The sequence below is a fragment of the Sesamum indicum genome, linkage group LG6 (genome assembly GCF_026168435.1).
Source record: "Sesamum indicum cultivar Baizhima isolate 11 linkage group LG6, ASM2616843v1, whole genome shotgun sequence".
NCBI lineage: Eukaryota > Viridiplantae > Streptophyta > Magnoliopsida > Lamiales > Pedaliaceae > Sesamum > Sesamum indicum.
Genome location: NC_142662.1, coordinates 4,689,598 through 4,709,350, shown reverse-complemented (window position 1 = coordinate 4,709,350; position 19,753 = coordinate 4,689,598). Strand labels below are relative to the sequence as shown.

The following is a 19,753-nucleotide window of genomic DNA, read 5'->3' as shown; positions in this document are numbered from 1 at the left end:
TCAATAGACGAAATTGTCTATGAGGAAAGTTGACTTGTTGTTTGACTTAGTCTCTGTCCGCCATTTGACTTTGGTCACCATACATCACTCATCGTACCTACCGACTACATTAAGCCCTTGTTTACGCTAATTTATTATTCTATATACAAAAATTAAATAATAGGACCCACTCAACAATTTATTTTCATGTGTTTGAATTTGCAACCAAGCCCCTTTCATTTTATTATTTCCCTTGCATAAGTCAGCACACCCGCAAAGGATTTCGAGTGGGCTGATTTATCATGCAAATAAGAGGTGAAAGGAAAGCTTGCAAACTTTTGTCCCCAAAAAGCAAGATCAATTAGATTTTTATTACTGGGGTGTAATTTAACACACTTCACATTAAAATCTTTATAAAAAATCACTCTCTTTCTCAAATGAGGAGAATTATTTATACTACTCCAAATTTACGCTTTTTAGGATATGTGAAGTCAAAATACTGTTCCGTCTTTTATCTATCCCTTTTACATGACTAGAATTTATTTATTAAGGATTTTCTCGTAATTTGCTGAATTACAATGAATTTTGTAAATTTCGCGGCAACATCTTCCTTTTCTTGTTGAAACATTGCTTCTCCTCCGTCACCAACTGACCAAATTGGCCCCATTTTGCATGAAAAATTATAGTAATAACCTCAACTACTCCTTCACATTCTTACCTCCATCTTCAGATAGCACTTTTGAGCTTCATTTAGGGTTTGTCTGAAAGTCGTGGGAGAGAAGGAGAAGTGAGCTTTAACTATTATTTCTTGTTTTTAGAAATCTTGAAGATAGGAGTCAGGTGAATTTCAATTTCCTTTTTAAATATGGGTGAACTCACTGATAATGGCAATTAGGGTTTCTATTGAATTTGGTGGTGAAATTTTTTATATGAAGGGTAATAGGATAAATTTAACTGAAATAAATTTGTAATACTCCCAAAATAAATATAGAATAGAGTTTTTGCATAAGTATAAGAAATACCAAACTAAACAACTAATAACTAATTTCAGAGCTTTTTAATTTGGGTAAATTACAACGAATTCTCCTAAAATTTGATATAATTACGAATACTTTCTTATTGTTTGAAAAATTATCAATGCTCCATGATCTCAACGGCAAACAATTAGCCCATTCCGTTACTCTTTAGATTTTCATCTATTTTTTTAGCCACGATTACTTTTCATGATTAATTGGACTGGATATCTGACCTAATGACAAACTTACTTGCAAGTAAGCGAGCCCAAAATTTATCAATTTTCAGCATGTAATGAAAATATTGTTTGTGATATGTAATTTAATAAACAATTGAACTGTGATTTGTTTGAATTTTTTTGTCTAACAATAATTCAGTTATGTGATTGGAAGAAAAAAATCTTTGGACTTCAACTATTGTTTGGGTCGCGAAATAATCTTATTTGTGATTGATATGTTGTTGAGATTTTATTTTCTTTATTTGTTAGAGTACTCAACGAGCATGCCCACGAAATGCTTCCCCAACTCATTGATCAATGGGTCTTACATGTAAAGGGTCTGGCACCCGTAAGTCAAAACTCTTGGCTAAGTCTTGGAATTTTTGATACTATAATGCTTTGCAACCAAGAAATATAAACTGGCCTACCATCCACAATAGAAAAAGGCCTACTTGTGGAGGAACAGAGACGTAAGACTAAGTCCAGAAAAGGATATTGTAAATTTTATTGCACGAATATGTAGTTTGAATTTTTTTTTTATATTATTACTTTAATCTTATAATTAAACAAACTTAAATTGCTATTGTTTTTTTCAATTCTTGACTTGTTGACTTTTTAACACACATAATTTAGAAAATATGACGATTATTGATTTTCTCTACTTTTTTCAAGAGGTCTTATAAGCTTTTTAAAATATTTTGTAAAATATTTTAAGAGTTTATAAAATATTGAAAAGTATTTAGTTATTTTTTTAAAAATAATTTATAAGATTCAAAACAATTTATAAACTCATTTAAATAAAACTAAAGAGTTGCTAATTTATTTTTAAAAAAATTAACAAAATATTTATATTTTAACCATATTAGTTACAAATTATCATTATTAATATCTTTTAAATTTTATAATATTATTTTATCTAACACTTTAAAAATTTTAAAATAAGATTTAATATTTTATAAACTCATAAAATTTATAAAATATTTTAAATAAACGTACCAAATACCCTCAATGTAGTATGTACAAAAAGTTGGTGGTTATCTTCTGCGCTAATATAAAAAAAAAGCTTTTTCACTCATAAAAGTCGATTGACGATACTACTAGACCATCTTTTTTGTTGCATCGATAATAGTCTCGAGTTAGTTTTATTTTCTATATTTTATTTTGTGAAATGTGATGTGTTAATTTATTTTTATTTGTAATATATTTTAAATTATAAAAATTATTTGTTATATACATGCAAGAATGACGCAAGCTAGTGTTAGAAAATGAAAAAGAAACCCCCAAATTTGACCATAAAAGAGAAAAAAGAAAGTTTTGAGGGCCAAAAACGAATATTACCAGTTTCCCGCGGTTGTTGGTTGACATTTTCATCATAATTAAATTGCAATGCGAACCTTCAACTCTTCTGAAATTGTAATTGAGTGTTGGACTAATACCACGCGCTCAATTACGTCAAAACCAATGCCAAATGAGCACGCGAGGCGTATAATATAAACCCATCCCTGTTTCGGAAAACAAGCCGGGAATAATAAACCGACGATAGCTCCGCGTTTAAGTGAGAGAGATAGGGGGAAGAAAAAGCTGAGTCGTTGTTTGATTTCTGGATCACTGCCCGAAACCCTAACTTCTTTGTCTGGTGGAACAGCTTCTGCTGCTGTAGTCTCTAATTTAGTTCATTCATTTTGAGTCGTTACTTTGTGATTGAGCTCTTCGGCGAGCCTGTCTGCGCCTGTTAATTTATGTGTAAGTTTATGCTCTTCCTTTTTCTTGTTGTAATTTTCTAATCTATTGACTATGTGAATGCAAAGGACTTTGGTGGATAGTTTTGGCTGTTTAATTGGATCAGTCGTTGAGTAGTCACCATTTGCTATGAGTTTACTTGGCCATCTGCTAAGAGTTTACTGACAATTTGCTAATTCTGCTGAGGCTTGCTCAGTGAAGGTGATTCCAGGGGTAAATTTGATGTTTAATCGGGTTTTGTTGTATTTGGTTTTGCATGGAATTCCTTTGTTTATCTTCTCTTTTTTGTTCTTTTATTGATGTTTCTGTCTTTTCCCCCTAAGTTCACTTCATTGTGAGATTTCTCCATCATGGTGGCAATATATTGTTTACATTGTCTAATGTTAAACTATGCTGACTTATTCGTGGATGTGGTGGAGATGAGCTAGTATTAGCATTTTGGCTGATGCTCATGCTGAAACTTTCATGCATATTCTGTTTAGTAGTTTGGTGGATGTGAGTCTTGCATCAACTAATTGAGTTTTGTTTTGAATGGTTAATTTAATAATGACACGTGGTCAACTAATGCAGCAAATACGTGATATCATTCTATCCTCTAGAAAATATGTTTTAACCTGAGTGCATATTTGGAAAATGTTATAAATTGAGGGTCTTCAAAGATCTCGACATTTCCACACTTGATTAATAGGTTTATTGTTGATGGAATATCATTTCATTAGCTTTGATTGCAGGTGCCTGTGCAAACCTTGTACAAGCTGCAATTAAGCAAGACTCTATGCTTAAGTTATCTAGTCAGTTACTTTATTTAATATGTTAGTTCATGTGACTGGAAAATTAAATTCGTAAGGAGATATCTTTGATATTGTCTTTCACTTTATTTGGTGGTTATGCTATGGCGAAAAAGAATCAAACATTTCTGGCTATCCCCATCCTCATTGTTCGACATATTTGATTTCTTGGAGATCTTGTTCCTTATTTGCGGCTCCTGCATTTCCAACTATTGAGTGTTTGACAATTATCAAGTGATTGGAGATAAAGGAAATGTTGATACCCCAAAAATTATTTTCAATCATTTTAATATTACAGAGCGTGTTGTTGTCCTATCTTCATCCCATCTCCGTGTCAACTAGCATGATCGATATCTCTTTTCTCCACCATCCCCTCCCTGCTGCCTGTCATAGAACCTTTTCTATGGCCGCACTTATTTTTACGGCATTCATCCCTGCAATTATGATTTATTGCCACCCTAATTCTCTAAAGCCAGCTCCCACCCGCACCATGCCTAGTTCTCTAACCTAGCACAATTTCCACCAAATCAATTCCTCATTATCTCCCCCCACGTTCCCAACCGAACTTCATCTATGAATGCATCAGTTTTCAAAATAGTCGATGTTTACATCAATGTGCTTGGAGTACTCTAGTTCTGCTTAAGGTTGCCTCTTGCTTCTTCATCTTTTCTAATATGTTGATTCAGGAAACTCCTAGAGGACAAAGTATGAGTGAACAACAATAATTAATTTTTCAAGTGTGGCAGATTATGAGAAAATGTATATTAATTGAGAATTTGCTGGTACGCTATCTGGGGCTTTGAATCTCAAGAAAAAAATCTGCAAAGAGGGAAAGATTTAATACCATTACTGGCAGCTGCAAAATACATGTCAGCTGCTTATTTATAGGTCATAAATCTCCTGCTCTCTGCAATAGCCACTTGTCGATTTTAGCACTTGGCCTGTTCCAATTTTATTTGCTCTGCTAGTCTTCTCCTAGTCTAGATAGTCCCTGTGCTTACACGCCAGGGTGGACCTGTGAAAATGGACTTTGACCTTTCTTAGTCTGTCTTCGAGTGTGCACCGAATACCCTTAATGACTGGCAGAAACTTAAGTAGAATATTAAGTAGAACTAATATAGAACACTGCAAAAGATATTTTAAGAACGAAAATTAGGACTTAACAAATCAAACTAAATACTGAACTAACTCTTATACCTCTCCACCTAAAATCCACAAAATATTAATTAAAAAAAATGTACCTTGGGAAATGGTAATAGACCAGAAAACGGATTCTCGGTATCAAGTTTGGTGGTTGAGAACTATCTTGTGCAAATTTTTAGTGTCATTATTATTCTATCCTCAACTTGCTTCAGCATTTAGGATGGTTTGGTCATCACATTTGGCTTTGGCTACACTGGAAGGGTGGGGCATGTGATACCCTCTTATGAAGCAAGTTAAATGAGTTTCTTGGTAAATTTCGGTTATATGGTTGTGATTTTCCATACAAATATACAATCAAATCTAGCATTCAAGTATTCCAAGGTTCATTTCCCACATCACTACATGTGTTTAGTGGCTGCTCTGTCAGGGAGGAAACTAAAGCAACATGGGAGTACGTCACATGTTCAGAATATTGGATATTTGATTTGACTTTTATTGATGCCTTCTCCTTGTTCTTTAAAATTTTCCTTGTCTGCTACTTCTATTTCCATAACTTGTTTTCTGTGGAAAGATCTGTTTCTTGGTTAATTTGTGGAATACCTGAAAGGAATGATGTGAATTGTTCTTCCATGCAATATGAGCAACAACTGTTCTGTAGCTTTTGAAATTACTATCTGCTAAACAATTATCTCTTCTGCTTGCCCAACTTTTCTCTGCCTTTTAAAATCACAATCTGTTAACAAATTATCTCTTATGGTTGCATCCTTTTACTGAGACTATTTATTCATTTTGATGTACCAGGGAATGGAGATATCATTGCTAAAATCGCTTCTCAACAGCATCACTAGTTTTCTCCAATTGTCTTCTTTTGAAGGCATAAAAAGTGAACCGCTGCAGAAATATTACCAAAAGATTGAACAAATATTGAGGTTGTTAAAGCCAATACTTGATGCTATTGTTGGTGCTGAAATTGCCTCAGATGAAATGCTTCAAAGAGGATTTGCAGGACTCCTCCAATCGGTGGTTGAGTTAAGAGAGATATGTGAAACCTGGCAACCATTGATGAGTAAAATTTACTTGGTACGCGATAAGATCTTTGATTTTAGTTGTAATTTGTATCCTCCTCCTCTATCCAATTAAAAGTGAAAGGTTGAAAAAGAAAGGAGTTGGAGGCTGAATGAGAGCGATGTTTCCTTTTATGGTGTTTCCGTTGTTAAAAGATTAAATTTATTACGTGCTTCGAGCTTCTTTCACCATAGCAAATGAACTTTGTTTTGGCTAATCTTTGTTTGGTATACAGGTTTTACAAGTTGAATCACTTGTGTCAAAGACTAGAACTCATGGTTTCGAAATTCTCGAGTTGCTGAAATCTTCTGACCATTCCTTACCTGCTGAGCTCAGTGCAGCATCTCTTGAGGTAATGGACAATGGCTAATTATTCTTTTCCTTCGTTGTTTCTTTGTGTAGAAGGATATCAATTCTTTGTGTAGAAGGATATCAATAAGGCACATATAATTGAAAGATGCGGTACTCATTTTTACTATTGTTTTACTCTTTGCGTGTGATATTGCGGCTTCCAGCACTGTGTACAGAAAATCAAGCGTGTAGAATCTGAACAAATGTCAGTTATAATCGGGAAAGCTATCAAGGATCATGCGGAGGGCTGTGGAGCGACCTTGGACAGCTTCTCAGAAGTTGCTGATAGCTTGGCCTTAAAGTCAAATCAGGAACTTCTGATTGAGGCTGTGGCTCTTGATAAATTGAAGGAAAATGCTGAACAAGCTGACAAGATAGCTGAAGTTGAATATATAGATCAAATGATTACCCTGGTCACCCACATGCATGACCTCCTTGTTATGATGAAACAGTCCGATACCTGTAATCCTGTTCCAATACCTGCTGATTTTTGTTGCCCTCTTTCACTTGAGCTCATGGCTGATCCTGTTATTGTTGCATCTGGACAAACGTACGAGCGGGCTTTTATACGGAAGTGGTTAGATCTTGGGCTCACTGTCTGCCCAAAGACACGACAAACTCTAGCCCACACAAATCTTATTCCTAATTACACCGTCAAGGCACTCATTGCAAATTGGTGTGAATCAAACAATGTGAAGCTCCCTGATCCCACAATATCTATCAACTTGAACCAGCCTTCTTCACTACTTTCAAATGCTGGGTCTGTTGGAGTCAGGAGGGTTAATAATTCTGACGCACCAGATAGGCCTTTAGCTTCTCAAGTAAATAGTTCAATCCCATCTATTGCAATCCAAAGGGACAGAATATCATCCCATCCTCGTTCATTGTCTGAAGATTCTCTGACTGACGCTGCTGTAAATGGAACTGGGTTTGACGCAGAAAGGGTGTCCCTGGGAAGTTCTGGAGACATGTCAGACCACTCAGGAGAGAGAAGTTTGAATTCAGGTGGTACATTCTTGATGTCACCATCTAGAAATGGTGGAGCTGGGGCTGATGAAATGTCATCACAGGTGCATAACCGAACCAATTCAGCCTCCAGCACTCTTTCTAATTCTAATATATCACAAGGAACGGCCGCTGATGGCAGTGAAGTGGCGTCACATGCTTCTGCATATGGTAGTGAAGCTTCTGGAGAGCTCGCTGCAGAGCGCGAACCTGCTGCAAACTTAAGTGCTCCACAGAGAGAACCTGATTTCCTGTCTAGACTGGAGACAAGATCTCGTGGCCAAGCAATTTGGCGCAGGCCATCAGAAAGACTTATTCCAAGAATAGTCTCTTCTTCCACTGTTGAAATGAGGGCCGATCTTTTAGAAGTTGAAATTCAAGTCAAAAGGCTGGTTGAGGATCTAAAGAGTGGCTCCCTTGATTCACAGAGAAACGCCACAGCGGAAATCCGCTTACTGGCTAAGCATAACAGTGACAATCGGATAGCAATTGCAAATTGTGGGGCCATCAGCTTGTTGGTTAATCTACTCCGTTCAAAAGACTTGACTGTACAAGAAAATGCTGTTACTGCTCTTCTCAACCTATCAATAAATGATAACAACAAGTCTGCCATTGCAAATGCTAATGCAATTGAACCACTGATTCATGTCCTTGAAACTGGGAGTCCTGAAGCTAAGGAGAACTCTGCTGCTACTCTCTTTAGCCTCTCTGTGATCGAAGATCTCAAAATCAAGATTGGAAGGTCAGGTGCAATCAAGCCCTTGGTCGATTTGCTAGGAAATGGAACTCCAAGAGGCAAGAGAGATGCATCCACTGCTCTATTTAACTTGTCAATCCATCATGAAAATAAACCCCGAATCGTACAAGCAGGTGCTGTCAAATATCTTGTAGAGCTGATGGACCCTGCATTTGGGATGGTCGATAAGGCTGTGGCAGTAATATCAAATCTTGCCACTATCCAGGAGGGACGAGCGGCAATTGGTCAGGAAGGAGGAATCCCTTTTCTGGTTGAAGTTGTCGAGCTGGGCTCAGCAAGAGGTAAGGAGAATGCAGCTGCTGCTCTGCTGCACCTATGCGTTAATAGCAATAGATTTTGCCATATGGTTCTCCAGGAAGGTGCCATTCCCCCATTGGCTGCACTGTCACAGACTGGGACACCAAGAGCCAGAGAAAAAGTAAAGTTGCGATTACTTCATGCCATCTCCCTTATTCATTTACTTATCTATTCTAAAGCAAGTATTTATTCTATTGCTGCTCTTGTAGGCTCAGCAACTTCTGAGCTTCTTCAGAAACCAACGCCATGGCAACGCCGCCAGGGGCTGAGTTTGTCAATGAACTTCCAGGTGCAGTTGCATATATTGGTACTGAAAAGCTTTATTCCAGAGTGTAAATTCTATGGTGGAAGGTACTGATTCCAGATTCGTGATCTTGGCTTCTTTTCTCTCCTTCTACCGAAAGAAAAAAAAAAAACCCATCCCGTTTCTCGTTCTTTAACTGTACTGAAAAATGAAATGTAATATGCATTTGTGAAAATTTGGCTCTGAGTCTCTCAATTAACCTTGTATTTATTTGTATAAAAAAGTAATACATATAAGTTTCGTTGTAGACTCTCATAAAGCGACTTGGAGACTGTTAATTATATGCGACATTTTTCCAGTTCTACTCAAATTGTTTGCATTATCTTTGTGTTTGGATTTCTGCCTTTTCAGCCCTAATATTTGCATTGGAGCAGCCTGTTACCCTCTTACCACATCAAAACATGCAAATGTCAACATCAAGAGAACTATATATGTTCATTTTTTAACAAAAAAAGAAAAATAAAAATTGGGCCCCAACTCTCCTTGACTTGAACTCGTAACATGGACAATTTGCCACCTGATTGTCCCTAAAGAACTACATGTTTTGATTTCATTAAATCCTTGGTTATAGGCCATTGATTCTTATCCAAAGTTACAAGAAAGGAAAAAAAAGGAGGAAAAATAGGGAATAATCTAGTACTCCAGTCTAATAAATATATCTATGCGTGAGTCAAAATTTACAACAATTTTTAATATTAGCCAAAAAAAATTATTGAAAATCTATATTTATTTCTGTTGACTTATTATTAATTTATTACAAGTCAAATAAATTTTGTATGATAGAACTATTCTTATACATCTTCACACATTAATATATGTGAGTAAGTATATTTTCATTCTTATAGCGGTAGTTTAGTCATAAAATATTTGTTTAATCTATAATAAATCAGTAATAAGTTGATTAGTACTAAAGATGAATTTTCATTCAACTATTTTGCTAATATGAAAATTTTCATGAATTTTGATTGATTGAGGGATTCATTTATTAGATATAAATAAATATAAATGAAACTATATGTAGTTTTCCATAACATATAAAATTTATATATAATTAGATCAAATTTTAAAAGGGAGGGTCTAATTATCACCCAATTAAAAATATTAGTATTAGCCCCAGTTGCACCCTAATTTCCAAGAAAATGAAGGAAATACACCTCAGAATTGTGGTTGATGCTATGAGGAAATGGCCCCAATCCCATACCCATAACAAAGTACAATATTCAGCTCTTTATTTCAAATACAATTCAATACCTTATTCATTCCCACACACGAAATAAAGGAATAATAAAAGTACAAACTCCATTTATCACTTTTATTGTAATAATAAATTATACTCAAAGAAGTCCGTATCTATTCTTTCCTTACTCCACCCTCTTTATTTTTCACATAAAGCATTAAACTTTTCCTCTTTATAAGCAATCACCAATAATTTTAATTTTATAATTCTAAATCAATTGAAAAAAAAAATTCTTTCCCTCTAAAGACATTTTATTATATTCCCTTGATTTTTGATTCCGATCTCTCATACTTTCATAAAATCTTTGTGCCTAATTTTATGTTTTTTAATTCTAACACTAAACAGACAATCTCTCTCTCCTTCTTGTTCTAGACACAAAGGAATAGACCATGTGCTATGTCCATTATCAACTTGTCCCAACAAACAAATTTAAATTTATAACTTTCAACGATAATAATCAAACCTGGAAAAAGTCTTCTTGTTACACAAATACACTGCACATGGCATCTCACCTCTCTCTCTCTCTCTCTCTCTCTTATTTTCTAATGATAATATAGTAGTATATTTAATTTTTCAAAGGCCCTTATTACCAATCCTCTGATTTTTCCATTTCTTGATTTGTTTTTGTATTCTTCAACCACTACAATATCTAACTCCACCCACCACCTATCTGTAATCTAGCACCACTCAATAAGCTACAATTTGATTTTGATTTACCCCATTTATGTAGCATGTATGTAACTGTGCATGTGTAATAAATTTGGCTTTGCAAGTTTATATTTAATGGAGAAGACAAAGGGAATCCCAACAGAAAACCAAACTACAAGCCAAGAGACTTATCATCTTCCTTCCTCTCTCTCTCTCTCTCTACGTTATGGTGAGAGAAACTGAAGTCTTTTGAAAGTCCAAGAGATCAGGACGCAGCCCTTTTGGTGTGAGTTCTTCTTTTTGGGGGAGCTAAAATATGGTCGGAATTTTCTCAAGATTTTCGGTCAGGGGTAGTCATCGTCGGACTCAGAGTGCCCTCGTGAGTACTATCTCTGCTTCTGTATGTGTGTGTTCTGTGCTTATAACTTTGTTCTTTTGAGATAGATTTCTGAGTTCTTATGTATGTTCTAATAGTGATTTAAATGTTTATATGTGTGTTCTGATGAATCTATTGATTTGGGTCTTTCCAGGTTGGGCTTGTTGTTGTTTTATGTTTCTTGCAGTTGTGTTGGAAAGTTGGGATTTTTCGAATTGTACTGGGCTGTTGTTTGACTTAAATTGAAGTGTTCCTCGGATCTCTGATTCAAGATTTAAGTTGAAGCTCTTATAGCTTGTGGGATTCTTGGTTCTTGCATACTCAACTGTTTATCATGTTAAAGTTGGGGTTTTTGGGATTTGTACTGGGCTGTTTGTTCTTGCAATTCTAACTGGCTTCTCCAGCTTATTCCACGAGTTGTTAAGTAGTTTTTAATCAAGTGATTGTTAGCATCCCACATGATGTCTTCTTATTTTGCTCTCTCTTTGATGATGTCCTTTTGCACTTGATTGTGCTGTTAGGTTCTGACTATATCTATGTATTGATTGTCAGACATGACATCATATGGGACGCAAAATTGACGTGTATACACGACATTAATATTGATCTAATGATGGCTTGATTGTGTGATTGTTCCATTGGACCCCTTTTCACCATTTAAGGATATATCTCACGATTGATTCGATTAATGACTTCTGGAGATTCTGTCCTGATGCTGAACTTGATACTCAACTTGCTTATGTGCTTATGGTGTATTCTCTTGGCGTACAGGATGAGAGGGAAGTACTGCCTCCTAGCACAGAGGCAACTGCCACAGCAGGTTTAACTGCAACTGCATCTAATGCCACCCATGGAATCGAAATTGCTGTCGAGTTTAAGCCGGTTGAACGCCCGACTGAGCCTCTTGACAATGATCAACCAATCCAATGTCCATTACCAGAGCCTTCAATTCTCAATGTAAGTTTTAATATCTACAACGAGAACTGTAAACCAAAGAATCCCATTTTCAGCTCTAAAAGCTTGTTCATTTTTGGTTGCTGATTCTTCTGTGAGGTTTCTTGCTTCACTACATTTAGGTTTTATAGTTTTGGTGTGTGCTCCATCTCTCTTTTCTGCTTTATACTTATTCTTGCAACTCTGTATACAGAGGTCTCGTTTCTGGATGTTTGGGTCTTGAATACTTCTTGTTCTTGTGATTCATAGCCTAATTGTAATCAGCACATCCTAGGTTCTGTCTTTTTGTTGTAGTTCGATGATTACAAGCTATTACTTTAAAAACGAATAATACTTCAATTCTGGACGCATTCTTCTTCAGTTGTGGTTGAAAGAAGAGCAACAAAAATTGTTTATTATTGTATAGTAATTGTTGTTATGAAAATCCAATAAGAGTCGCTTCTGCTGTAAATTAGGTATCTCCATTGCGATATCAAGAACTAGGGTGATGGAGGAGGTGTATATATATATATATATATTGATGGACACCATGTTTATCCTTTTTGCTTCAGTGCTTTCACTGTATGACAAACAATTCTTTGATTTTTTGTTAATCAAGTCATACAAATTAATATATTGTTCCAGAATATGGAGTCATACATTAGTCCCTGTCCGGTCGCTGTCTATGGTCTTGTTTTAAATCATAAGTTAGGTATTTGTTTGTTGATCCTGCCAACCTATCACCATCTTGCTGACATGAGAGACTATAAAGGGAGAGTGAAAAGGGCACCATGTTTATCCTTTTTGCTCCATTGCCTTCTGTATAACTATTCTATGATCTTGTTAACTTAATTGAGTCATATATCATAATTTGTTGTAGAACATGTCGTTCTTTGATGTTGAATTCCTCCTCCGGTTGTTGCTGGCATGAACTTCCCTCAGACGATGCATGAAACTCGATTGAAGATGCTGTCTATTTCAGTATCTAATTTTCATTTCTTGGATCCTCAGGATGGAAGAATATGGAAGGAGAGAGTGTCATCAGGCGTGCAAAGGAGGGCTGATACGCCAATCATGCAGGAGCAAACCCCAGCAGCAGAACCCGAGACTCTTGGAAGAAAACCTCGGCCACCTTCCAACCGAGTCATTCTGCCATCAATTAGCGCCCCGGAACACAACATCCTGAAACTACTCGATGAGTGCAATGCATCTGGAATATAAACTTACAATAAAAATCACACTTTTCGAATTTCTTTTTTGCGTTATAGCTGTATAAAGGCACGACAATGTTCAATTTACCCCTTTGTAGCCTCGTTTCGTTCTTATATTGTAATGAGTTCCACAAATTCATGTATTTGTGAATGAGAAATTTCGTTACCACACACTTGCATATTTCCAGAGGTTTTGTTTGTTTGTTTGTTTGATTCGACCAGTTTTGGTATTCTATACTAGATTCATGTTTCATGCGTATTCTCCAAGTCTGTAGATTATTCCCTACAGTACACCTGAATTTGGTGTGGGGTTGGTAGAATTAATGGGGGAAAAGAGTAGCTTTTCTTTGCTTAGAAGTGATGTAGAAATAATTCTCGCATTATGTGGAGTGATTGTTTTGTTTTCTTGCAGTTTAGATTGATTCGCTTTGTGGGTAGGGAATAAATCAAGCAAACTCGAGTTTTCAATAAATTATCCGAAATGTTGAACGAGGAGTAGCATTAAAAGTTTATGTAAACTTTTATTGACGTCAAATTTCTTTTTCGTATAAACCCTAATAAAGTGAGTATAGACGAAGAATTATCAAAGATGCTGAAAGTATAAATTCAAAAGTTTTTGTGAAAAAATGTAATTTCATATTTTTAAATGGGATTTAATTATAATTTTATATTTTTAAAAGGGTCTACGCTAATTTTTTTTTTTTAAATACTGTACGTCTAAAATTTCTAAAAAGGATCTTTTCTTTTGAGATTTAAGAATAGAATATTAAAATTTGTAAGCTTAATGAGGCTCTCATTTAGAGTATATATATATATATCAAAAGTTTGTATGAACAGTATCAAATAAGTGACTTATAAAAATGATACTTATAAAGAATAAAAAAATAACTTAATACTAAAATAAATTTTATTTATATAAGAAAGTAAGTTAGCTATTCTATTAGCTTTTAATTACATACTAGTGTGTTTGGCGCACCCAAATGTGTGTCCAACTAATTTAAAATATAAATAATATAATTCTTACTTTTATAAATTATATTTTTTAGTTAAATAAATATAAAATATTAAAAAAATAGAGATTGTAAGTAATTATTGGAAAGAAAGCGAGGGAGAGAAATACTTGAAAGTTGAAAAAAGAAAAAAAAAACACAAAGAAAACAGTTGAATAATTTAAAAAATAAAAAAATAACAGACCAAAAAAATTGAACACCAAAAGGTGCTCTCCAATTATAAATGCATTAATGTTAATCTGCAAAAATAATTACACAAATGAGTTCATTTTTTATACTGAAAAAATTGTAATTTTGGTACCACAATTTAGGGACCTTTGTAATATTAGTACAATAATTTATAATATAGCTTGAAAATATACTATAATAGCGACATCATTATAACTTTGTTATTCTAGTTAGAAATCTATCAGTAAGACCACACACAAAATCAAACGCCTTCACATGAGTGCACATGCGCACGCGTGCGCACCAGCGGCGGGAGTGAGGGTGGGGGGAGGTTAAAAATAAAAAGAGAAGATTATAATTTTGATACCATAATTTAGGGCCTTTTGAAAAATTGATACCACGGTTTAGGATCTCCAGTAATATTGGTATTATTATTTGAAAAATAGCTTGAAAAGGTGCTACAAAATAGTGTTGGTTTGAATTTTGGTAGTCTTTAAATTGCTAACGGTAAGAACACGTGTGTTTATGATAAAAAAAAAAAAAAAACTATAAAAACAATTTATGGTAAAGGGTATAATTATCTAATCAAAAAGATTAAAAAAAAAAAAATTTAAATCAATGTATGTTGTGCACCCATGACAGGGGGTGAGGGGTTGTTTTACCAAAATTGCATTTTTTCATTTTTTTTTTTAATATACATTTTTGTCTCCTCGCCCTTAATATTCACGTGAAGGCGCTTGATTTAATAGTCACGTGCGCTTTTCGTTAAATTTTTAACAGAAATACCAATTATAGATATTTCCTTACCATAATTTTTTTAAATTATTTTTTAAAATATGGTATCAATATTGCAAGGAATCCTAAATTTGTGGTACCAAAATTGTAATTTTATCAAAAAAATAATTATTTTAAATTAGTCAAGCTTCACTGATTTAAATTGTTATACACTTTTCTCTAAGGCACGTAATTTACATAAAATTACATTCAAGTCCACTTGAGTTGAAGGATTCTCCCACTGTACAAGTTCTTTGATGGCCTTCCCAATCTCTTTGCTCTCTTTCAATACTCCATCCATGCAGAAAACCACTGCACTCACACTCAAAATCACTTCATTCTTCATCGCCTCTTCACCATCTCTCTCCACATCAACAAGTTCATTCAAATCTTGAAGAACAGAATTCCTGCTCTTCTTGATCTCATCATCATTATCATCTGATCCTGAGGAGCATTGGATCACACAAAGCTTCCCTGATTTTCCCATTTCGAGATCAATGGAGCTTTTCCTCTTCTCATACTCCCTTTCGACCGTTGCGAGTGACTTGATCAAATTGACCTCCTCAAAGCATTTTATCCCAGAGCAAACCTCATCTCTCATCAGCTTGAGGTCAGTTTCCAGTTTATCAGCAGCCTCTTTCCAGCTTTTAGTGTCCAGCTTTTGTGATTCTTGTTCTAGGAATCTAAGTGCATGGCTCACAAAAAGCAAGAAATCCACCATTCTTGATAGTGACAACTTTAGCTTACTATAGCAAGCACTATGGAAAGGTAAGAACCAGAAATTGGGCTCCACCTCAGCTTCCTCAATGAATTTTCCAAGCTCAGTTACATGGGATTTCAGCTGTTTTAGCCTTTCTTCCAAGATGAATCTGCTGGAGGAGCCAATCGTTATCGAACTGACAGATTCGTGCAACGATTGGAGAGTCTTGGAGAGTTGGACTTTAGCCAGGACGGCAGCCCTTTTAGGCTGCAGCAGAATGTCCACCATTATGGAACAAGATAATCCAATGAAGGTCTCCACTATCCGGGCTATGGCAAAATCTTTTGGTGTGCCGAAATTCTTCCTGCCCAAGATCAGCACCGCACCTATCACTGCAGAAATCCCACCAGCCTGACCATACATTCTGCTCTGCCTCAGGAAGCTACTGAAAATGAACCATGGAAGGAGTGAAATGAACCTTATTTTCACATATTTCTCGAAGATGAAGCAGCCTATTACTCCATACACAGTTCCAAGAACTGTCCCCTGGGCCTTAATATTTGCAACTTTGAAAGTTGCCTCTCTTGCTGATGCAAGGCTTATAGCAACTGGAAGCCCCGACCAGAACCCGTTTTCCTTGCTATATATCAATCCAAACAGGATGGCGAATCCCAAGGAAAGCGAGCATCTGAGAGCTGGCATTAGTCTCCTCCTGCTAATTGTAATGGGGCTGTTGCTCCATAACTTTGACAAGAACAGCCCTTTCTTTTTCTGTGAGTCATTTGCGGCTTGTTTGGCAGAATTAGCAGTGTCTGGTGAAGTAGTGGGGGCTGACGATTTGGCTTGGAGGATCAGTTTCAAACAGAATATGAAGAACATAGAAGGTAGATCTTTCCAGCTTATTAACGGGGTGGTGTTAGTTTGAAGTGTTTGGAAGAACTTATTCTCCTTTTCTATGTCTGATTGTGGAAGAATTGAGTTTTCCAGGGCCATGCTCTTTACTTGATTCAGAATTTTTTCCTGTAGATTGGTTAAGTCATTTTTCAGCTCAGAGTTCAGTATCCCAACTGGGAATTCAGAGCAATTTTCTACAGCATTCTCCATTCCTCTCAAGATTGTCTCAAGTCCTTGCAATGTTTCTCCTGGATTCTTCTTGTAGGATTTCAGAAACTTCCCTGGAATTATCTCCCACTGCATGCTTTCCTGCTCAAAGAATTTCACTGTCAAGTTAGCATTTGTGTTCTTAATTACACACACTTAATTAGTGTAAGAATTAATGATCACTTCATGTATATATATTTCCTTACTTGTTTAGATTTAATCCTTTGGAGAAGTTTATTTCCTGTGTTGTTCAAGGACTTTGCCTGAGAGATCAATGCCTTTGGCAATGTCTTGTCTTCCGCAGAGAATGCCTTCACAAGCAGCTTTAGCCTCTCAGATGCATTCTCAATGTACAATTTGCAGTTTTCTCTCACCTAAATTTCACAAAGACAATAACTTCCAATGTAAGTCCCAGGACGAGAATCATGTCAAGATTCGGACATCGAATAGCAAATTATTGATAACTAGTTAGTTGTTTTGTCGTAATTATCAACTACAACGTTGTTTTGTGATGGTCCTGAATAGGGTTTATACATGCAAACTTCATGCAGCTTTTTCCTAACTCACACTTTGAAAACTATAAGCCTTAATGTCCATGCACGTCGTTTGATTACCTCAAGACAGGCCAGGCTCGGGTAGGGTAACAAGAGGGCCAGAACACAAGCCACCACGCCGACGGCGGTGCTCGCCGCCACATGGACTGGATGCATGATGGGCTCCGTCTTTGCACCGTTGATAAATGCTATGACATACACGATAACAATCTGGCCAAGTGCTATTCGTTTCGATATCAAGTGAGTGTTTTCAGGGAGCACCACCACGAAAGCACTGATCGCCACCACTACCGCGGTGGTGCTGTTGGTAAGCCGGGCCGGACCTATCAGCCACAGGCTGAGTATAGCCGGACAAACGCCTTGCACGGTGGCATACAACGCCAGCCAGCACCCCCGCAAAGTGTCGCCTAATGTGGCATCAGTGACTACAAGAATCACCGTCACGTATGAAAACGCTGGGAATGCAACCTGGCGGGTGATAAACTCCGGGCCGAAAAGGGTGAGGCCGCCGACTATGGTGCATGCCAGGGCGGTGCGGAAGGCGGAGGCAAGGCAGCGTCGCCAGATGGCTCTGGCCCGGTCGGATTGGATTTGTGGGGTGGTGTCCATCTTCTTGAATCCAAAACCTGGATTTGATCAGTGAGACTTAGCTAGCTAGAGATCAGCAAAAGCAAGAAAATCTTGAGATGGAAGTTGAGGTTGGAAGGGAGATGTAGGTAGGGGGTTTATGTACGAAGAGGGATGAGAGTAATTGTGATCTTTGAAGAGGACAAAGGGTCAAATTCGGATGTGGCGAAAGTTGTCGAAGAAATGGGATGATACTAATTATTATAATGCAAGAAGTTGGTTAAAGCAGAGGTTGCTTGGTTTAGACATATATATATATATAATGGGATTTCATATCAAATGTTTGACAATGGGAAATGAAAAAAGGCAGAAAGCAGACTGCATATATCGGTGCTGTGATAAGTGCGCTTATAGCTTATGTAAGCATACCATAAAGCCTTGCCATGGATTTCTTTCGTGGAGCATCTCTTTGTCCCTCTCTCTCTATATTTATCAAGATTATTGAATATCAGTGTATTAAACTTACATTATGATTAATTTACAGTAAAAAATACGTATATCAATCATATTATAAGTGAAATTTATAAAAATCAAACAGAAACAATACTTTTTGTCTTGAAAGCCGGGAGGATAAAGAAAACGTCCATCAACCCTGTGTTGAGTACCTCCATCCAGACGAGACACAAAGGCCGATGTCGTGCAAGCAATCAGTATTCTCCGAAACCCCTAATCCACGCGAGCCCAAAAAGATCGCCTTTTCATCCCAAAACTCACTTCACCGATTTGAAGTCCTGCCTCAAAAATTCAAACGATAACACCCAAACACTCCGACGCATGCACTTTACTTTCGTTTCTCTCTACGCATCTTTGTATATTAAAAAAAAAAACAACATATTAACTTGCAATTTAAATAATTTATCTCAATCAAATTTAATAATGGATAAATATTTATATATACATATGCAAAGATGAACATAGTGACATATGATCCTCATCTACCCACTTTGTCTCAGCTGACAATAAAGAAAGTTATAAAAGAAGTGTAGGAGGGTTTCGAGGGAAACTAACAGCAGCAGCAGCAGCAGCAGCTCTTCTCTGACCTTATATTGTGGGATCCCACGCCATAAAGTCCCTCAATTTCTTTATATTACGCACAACTGAATCCAAAAGCTGCCCTTCTCCCTATTTTAAATATACCAATTCCAATCTCTTCCACCTTAAAATTTTGGCTAAATCTCCTTTAAATAATAAAGGTTTTGTTCATGTAATTAAAGAATTATAAAGAGTTCATCGGTTTGATTTTTCATTGAAGCTAAAAGCAAAACTTGGGTGTGGTACAGAAGTGAAAAGTAAGAGTTGTGGGGGAACGAAATTTTAGTTCAGACTAAATTTTCAATTATATTATATGATGAGCGTACGTAATACATTTGTCATGTGATCAATATAGAGCGTAAGAATTGCCTGACTGTTTCTTGATTTTTACAAGATTTTTCGGGAAGCGGTTGTAAGTTTGTATTAATGAGTAATTTTTATTTATTTTTTAATACAGATTATACTAAATCTTGTAACTATACTTGATGTATACACAGGTGTATGATATATATTCCCATTTTCAATATATTAAAAAGAATATTTTGTATTTATATATATATATATAATACAATATTTGAGGTTAGAACGTCAAATAGGGGTGCATGTTGAGAGTATGTGGTACATCTATCCTTGAATTGGGCATACTTATTCAAACGTTAAAAATGTTGTGGATACCTTTGCTAAGTGGATAAGTCTACAAACTCCAACCATTTTCGCCCTTA

General features: G+C 36.0%; 3 protein-coding genes across 6 annotated transcripts; 2 read left to right on the top strand and 1 right to left on the bottom strand.

The window, feature by feature from the left end:
- The first annotated feature begins 2,686 nt into the window (after positions 1-2,686).
- LOC105165126 (U-box domain-containing protein 4) lies at positions 2,687-8,970 on the top strand. 3 transcript variants are annotated; one of them, XM_011084020.3, is made up of 5 exons: positions 2,687-2,953; positions 5,683-5,961; positions 6,182-6,298; positions 6,462-8,477; positions 8,566-8,970. In XM_011084020.3, exons 2-5 carry the CDS (start codon positions 5,686-5,688, stop codon positions 8,623-8,625), a joined length of 2,469 nt encoding a protein of 822 aa, XP_011082322.1. In that variant the 5' UTR covers positions 2,687-2,953; positions 5,683-5,685; the 3' UTR covers positions 8,626-8,970. The 3 variants fall into 3 exon arrangements, with proteins under 3 accessions (XP_011082322.1, XP_088738231.1, XP_088738232.1); XM_088882105.1 differs by lacking the exon at positions 2,687-2,953 and having other exon boundaries at positions 5,674-5,961; XM_088882106.1 differs by lacking the exon at positions 2,687-2,953 and having other exon boundaries at positions 5,674-5,961; positions 6,462-8,482.
- Positions 8,971-10,408: 1,438 nt separating this feature from the next.
- On the top strand, positions 10,409-13,238 carry LOC105165125 (cystic fibrosis transmembrane conductance regulator). Of its 2 annotated transcripts, none has more exons than XM_088881087.1 (3): positions 10,409-10,945; positions 11,693-11,878; positions 12,866-13,238. In XM_088881087.1, exons 1-3 carry the CDS (start codon positions 10,862-10,864, stop codon positions 13,073-13,075), a joined length of 480 nt encoding a protein of 159 aa, XP_088737213.1. In that variant the 5' UTR covers positions 10,409-10,861; the 3' UTR covers positions 13,076-13,238. The 2 variants fall into 2 exon arrangements, with proteins under 2 accessions (XP_088737213.1, XP_011082321.1); XM_011084019.3 differs by having other exon boundaries at positions 10,429-10,924.
- A 1,891-nt stretch (positions 13,239-15,129) lies between these two features.
- LOC105165136 (P-hydroxybenzoic acid efflux pump subunit) lies at positions 15,130-18,197 on the bottom strand. The gene is made up of 3 exons (XM_011084031.3): positions 17,433-18,197; positions 17,025-17,192; positions 15,130-16,920 (listed from the first exon to the last, which is right to left on the bottom strand). Exons 1-3 carry the CDS (start codon positions 17,979-17,981, stop codon positions 15,184-15,186), a joined length of 2,454 nt encoding a protein of 817 aa, XP_011082333.1. The 5' UTR covers positions 17,982-18,197; the 3' UTR covers positions 15,130-15,183.
- Between the last annotated feature and the right edge of the window lie 1,556 nt (positions 18,198-19,753).

Coding starts and splice junctions, on each gene's coding strand:
- LOC105165125 (XM_088881087.1), top strand. CDS start 10,862: ATGGTCGGAATTTTCTCAAGATTTTCGGTCAGGGGTAGTCATCGTCGG. Junction 10,946..11,692: donor TGAGTACTATCTCTGCTTCT/GTATGTGTGTGT, acceptor CTTGGCGTACAG/GATGAGAGGGAAGTACTGCC. Junction 11,879..12,865: donor CAGAGCCTTCAATTCTCAAT/GTAAGTTTTAAT, acceptor TTGGATCCTCAG/GATGGAAGAATATGGAAGGA.
- LOC105165136 (XM_011084031.3), bottom strand. CDS start 17,981: ATGGACACCACCCCACAAATCCAATCCGACCGGGCCAGAGCCATCTGG. Junction 17,193..17,432: donor CGAGCCTGGCCTGTCTTGAG/GTAATCAAACGA, acceptor TGTGAAATTTAG/GTGAGAGAAAACTGCAAATT. Junction 16,921..17,024: donor AAAGGATTAAATCTAAACAA/GTAAGGAAATAT, acceptor TTCTTTGAGCAG/GAAAGCATGCAGTGGGAGAT.
- LOC105165126 (XM_088882105.1), top strand. CDS start 5,674: ATGTACCAGGGAATGGAGATATCATTGCTAAAATCGCTTCTCAACAGC. Junction 5,962..6,181: donor TGATGAGTAAAATTTACTTG/GTACGCGATAAG, acceptor TTTGGTATACAG/GTTTTACAAGTTGAATCACT. Junction 8,478..8,565: donor CACCAAGAGCCAGAGAAAAA/GTAAAGTTGCGA, acceptor CTGCTCTTGTAG/GCTCAGCAACTTCTGAGCTT.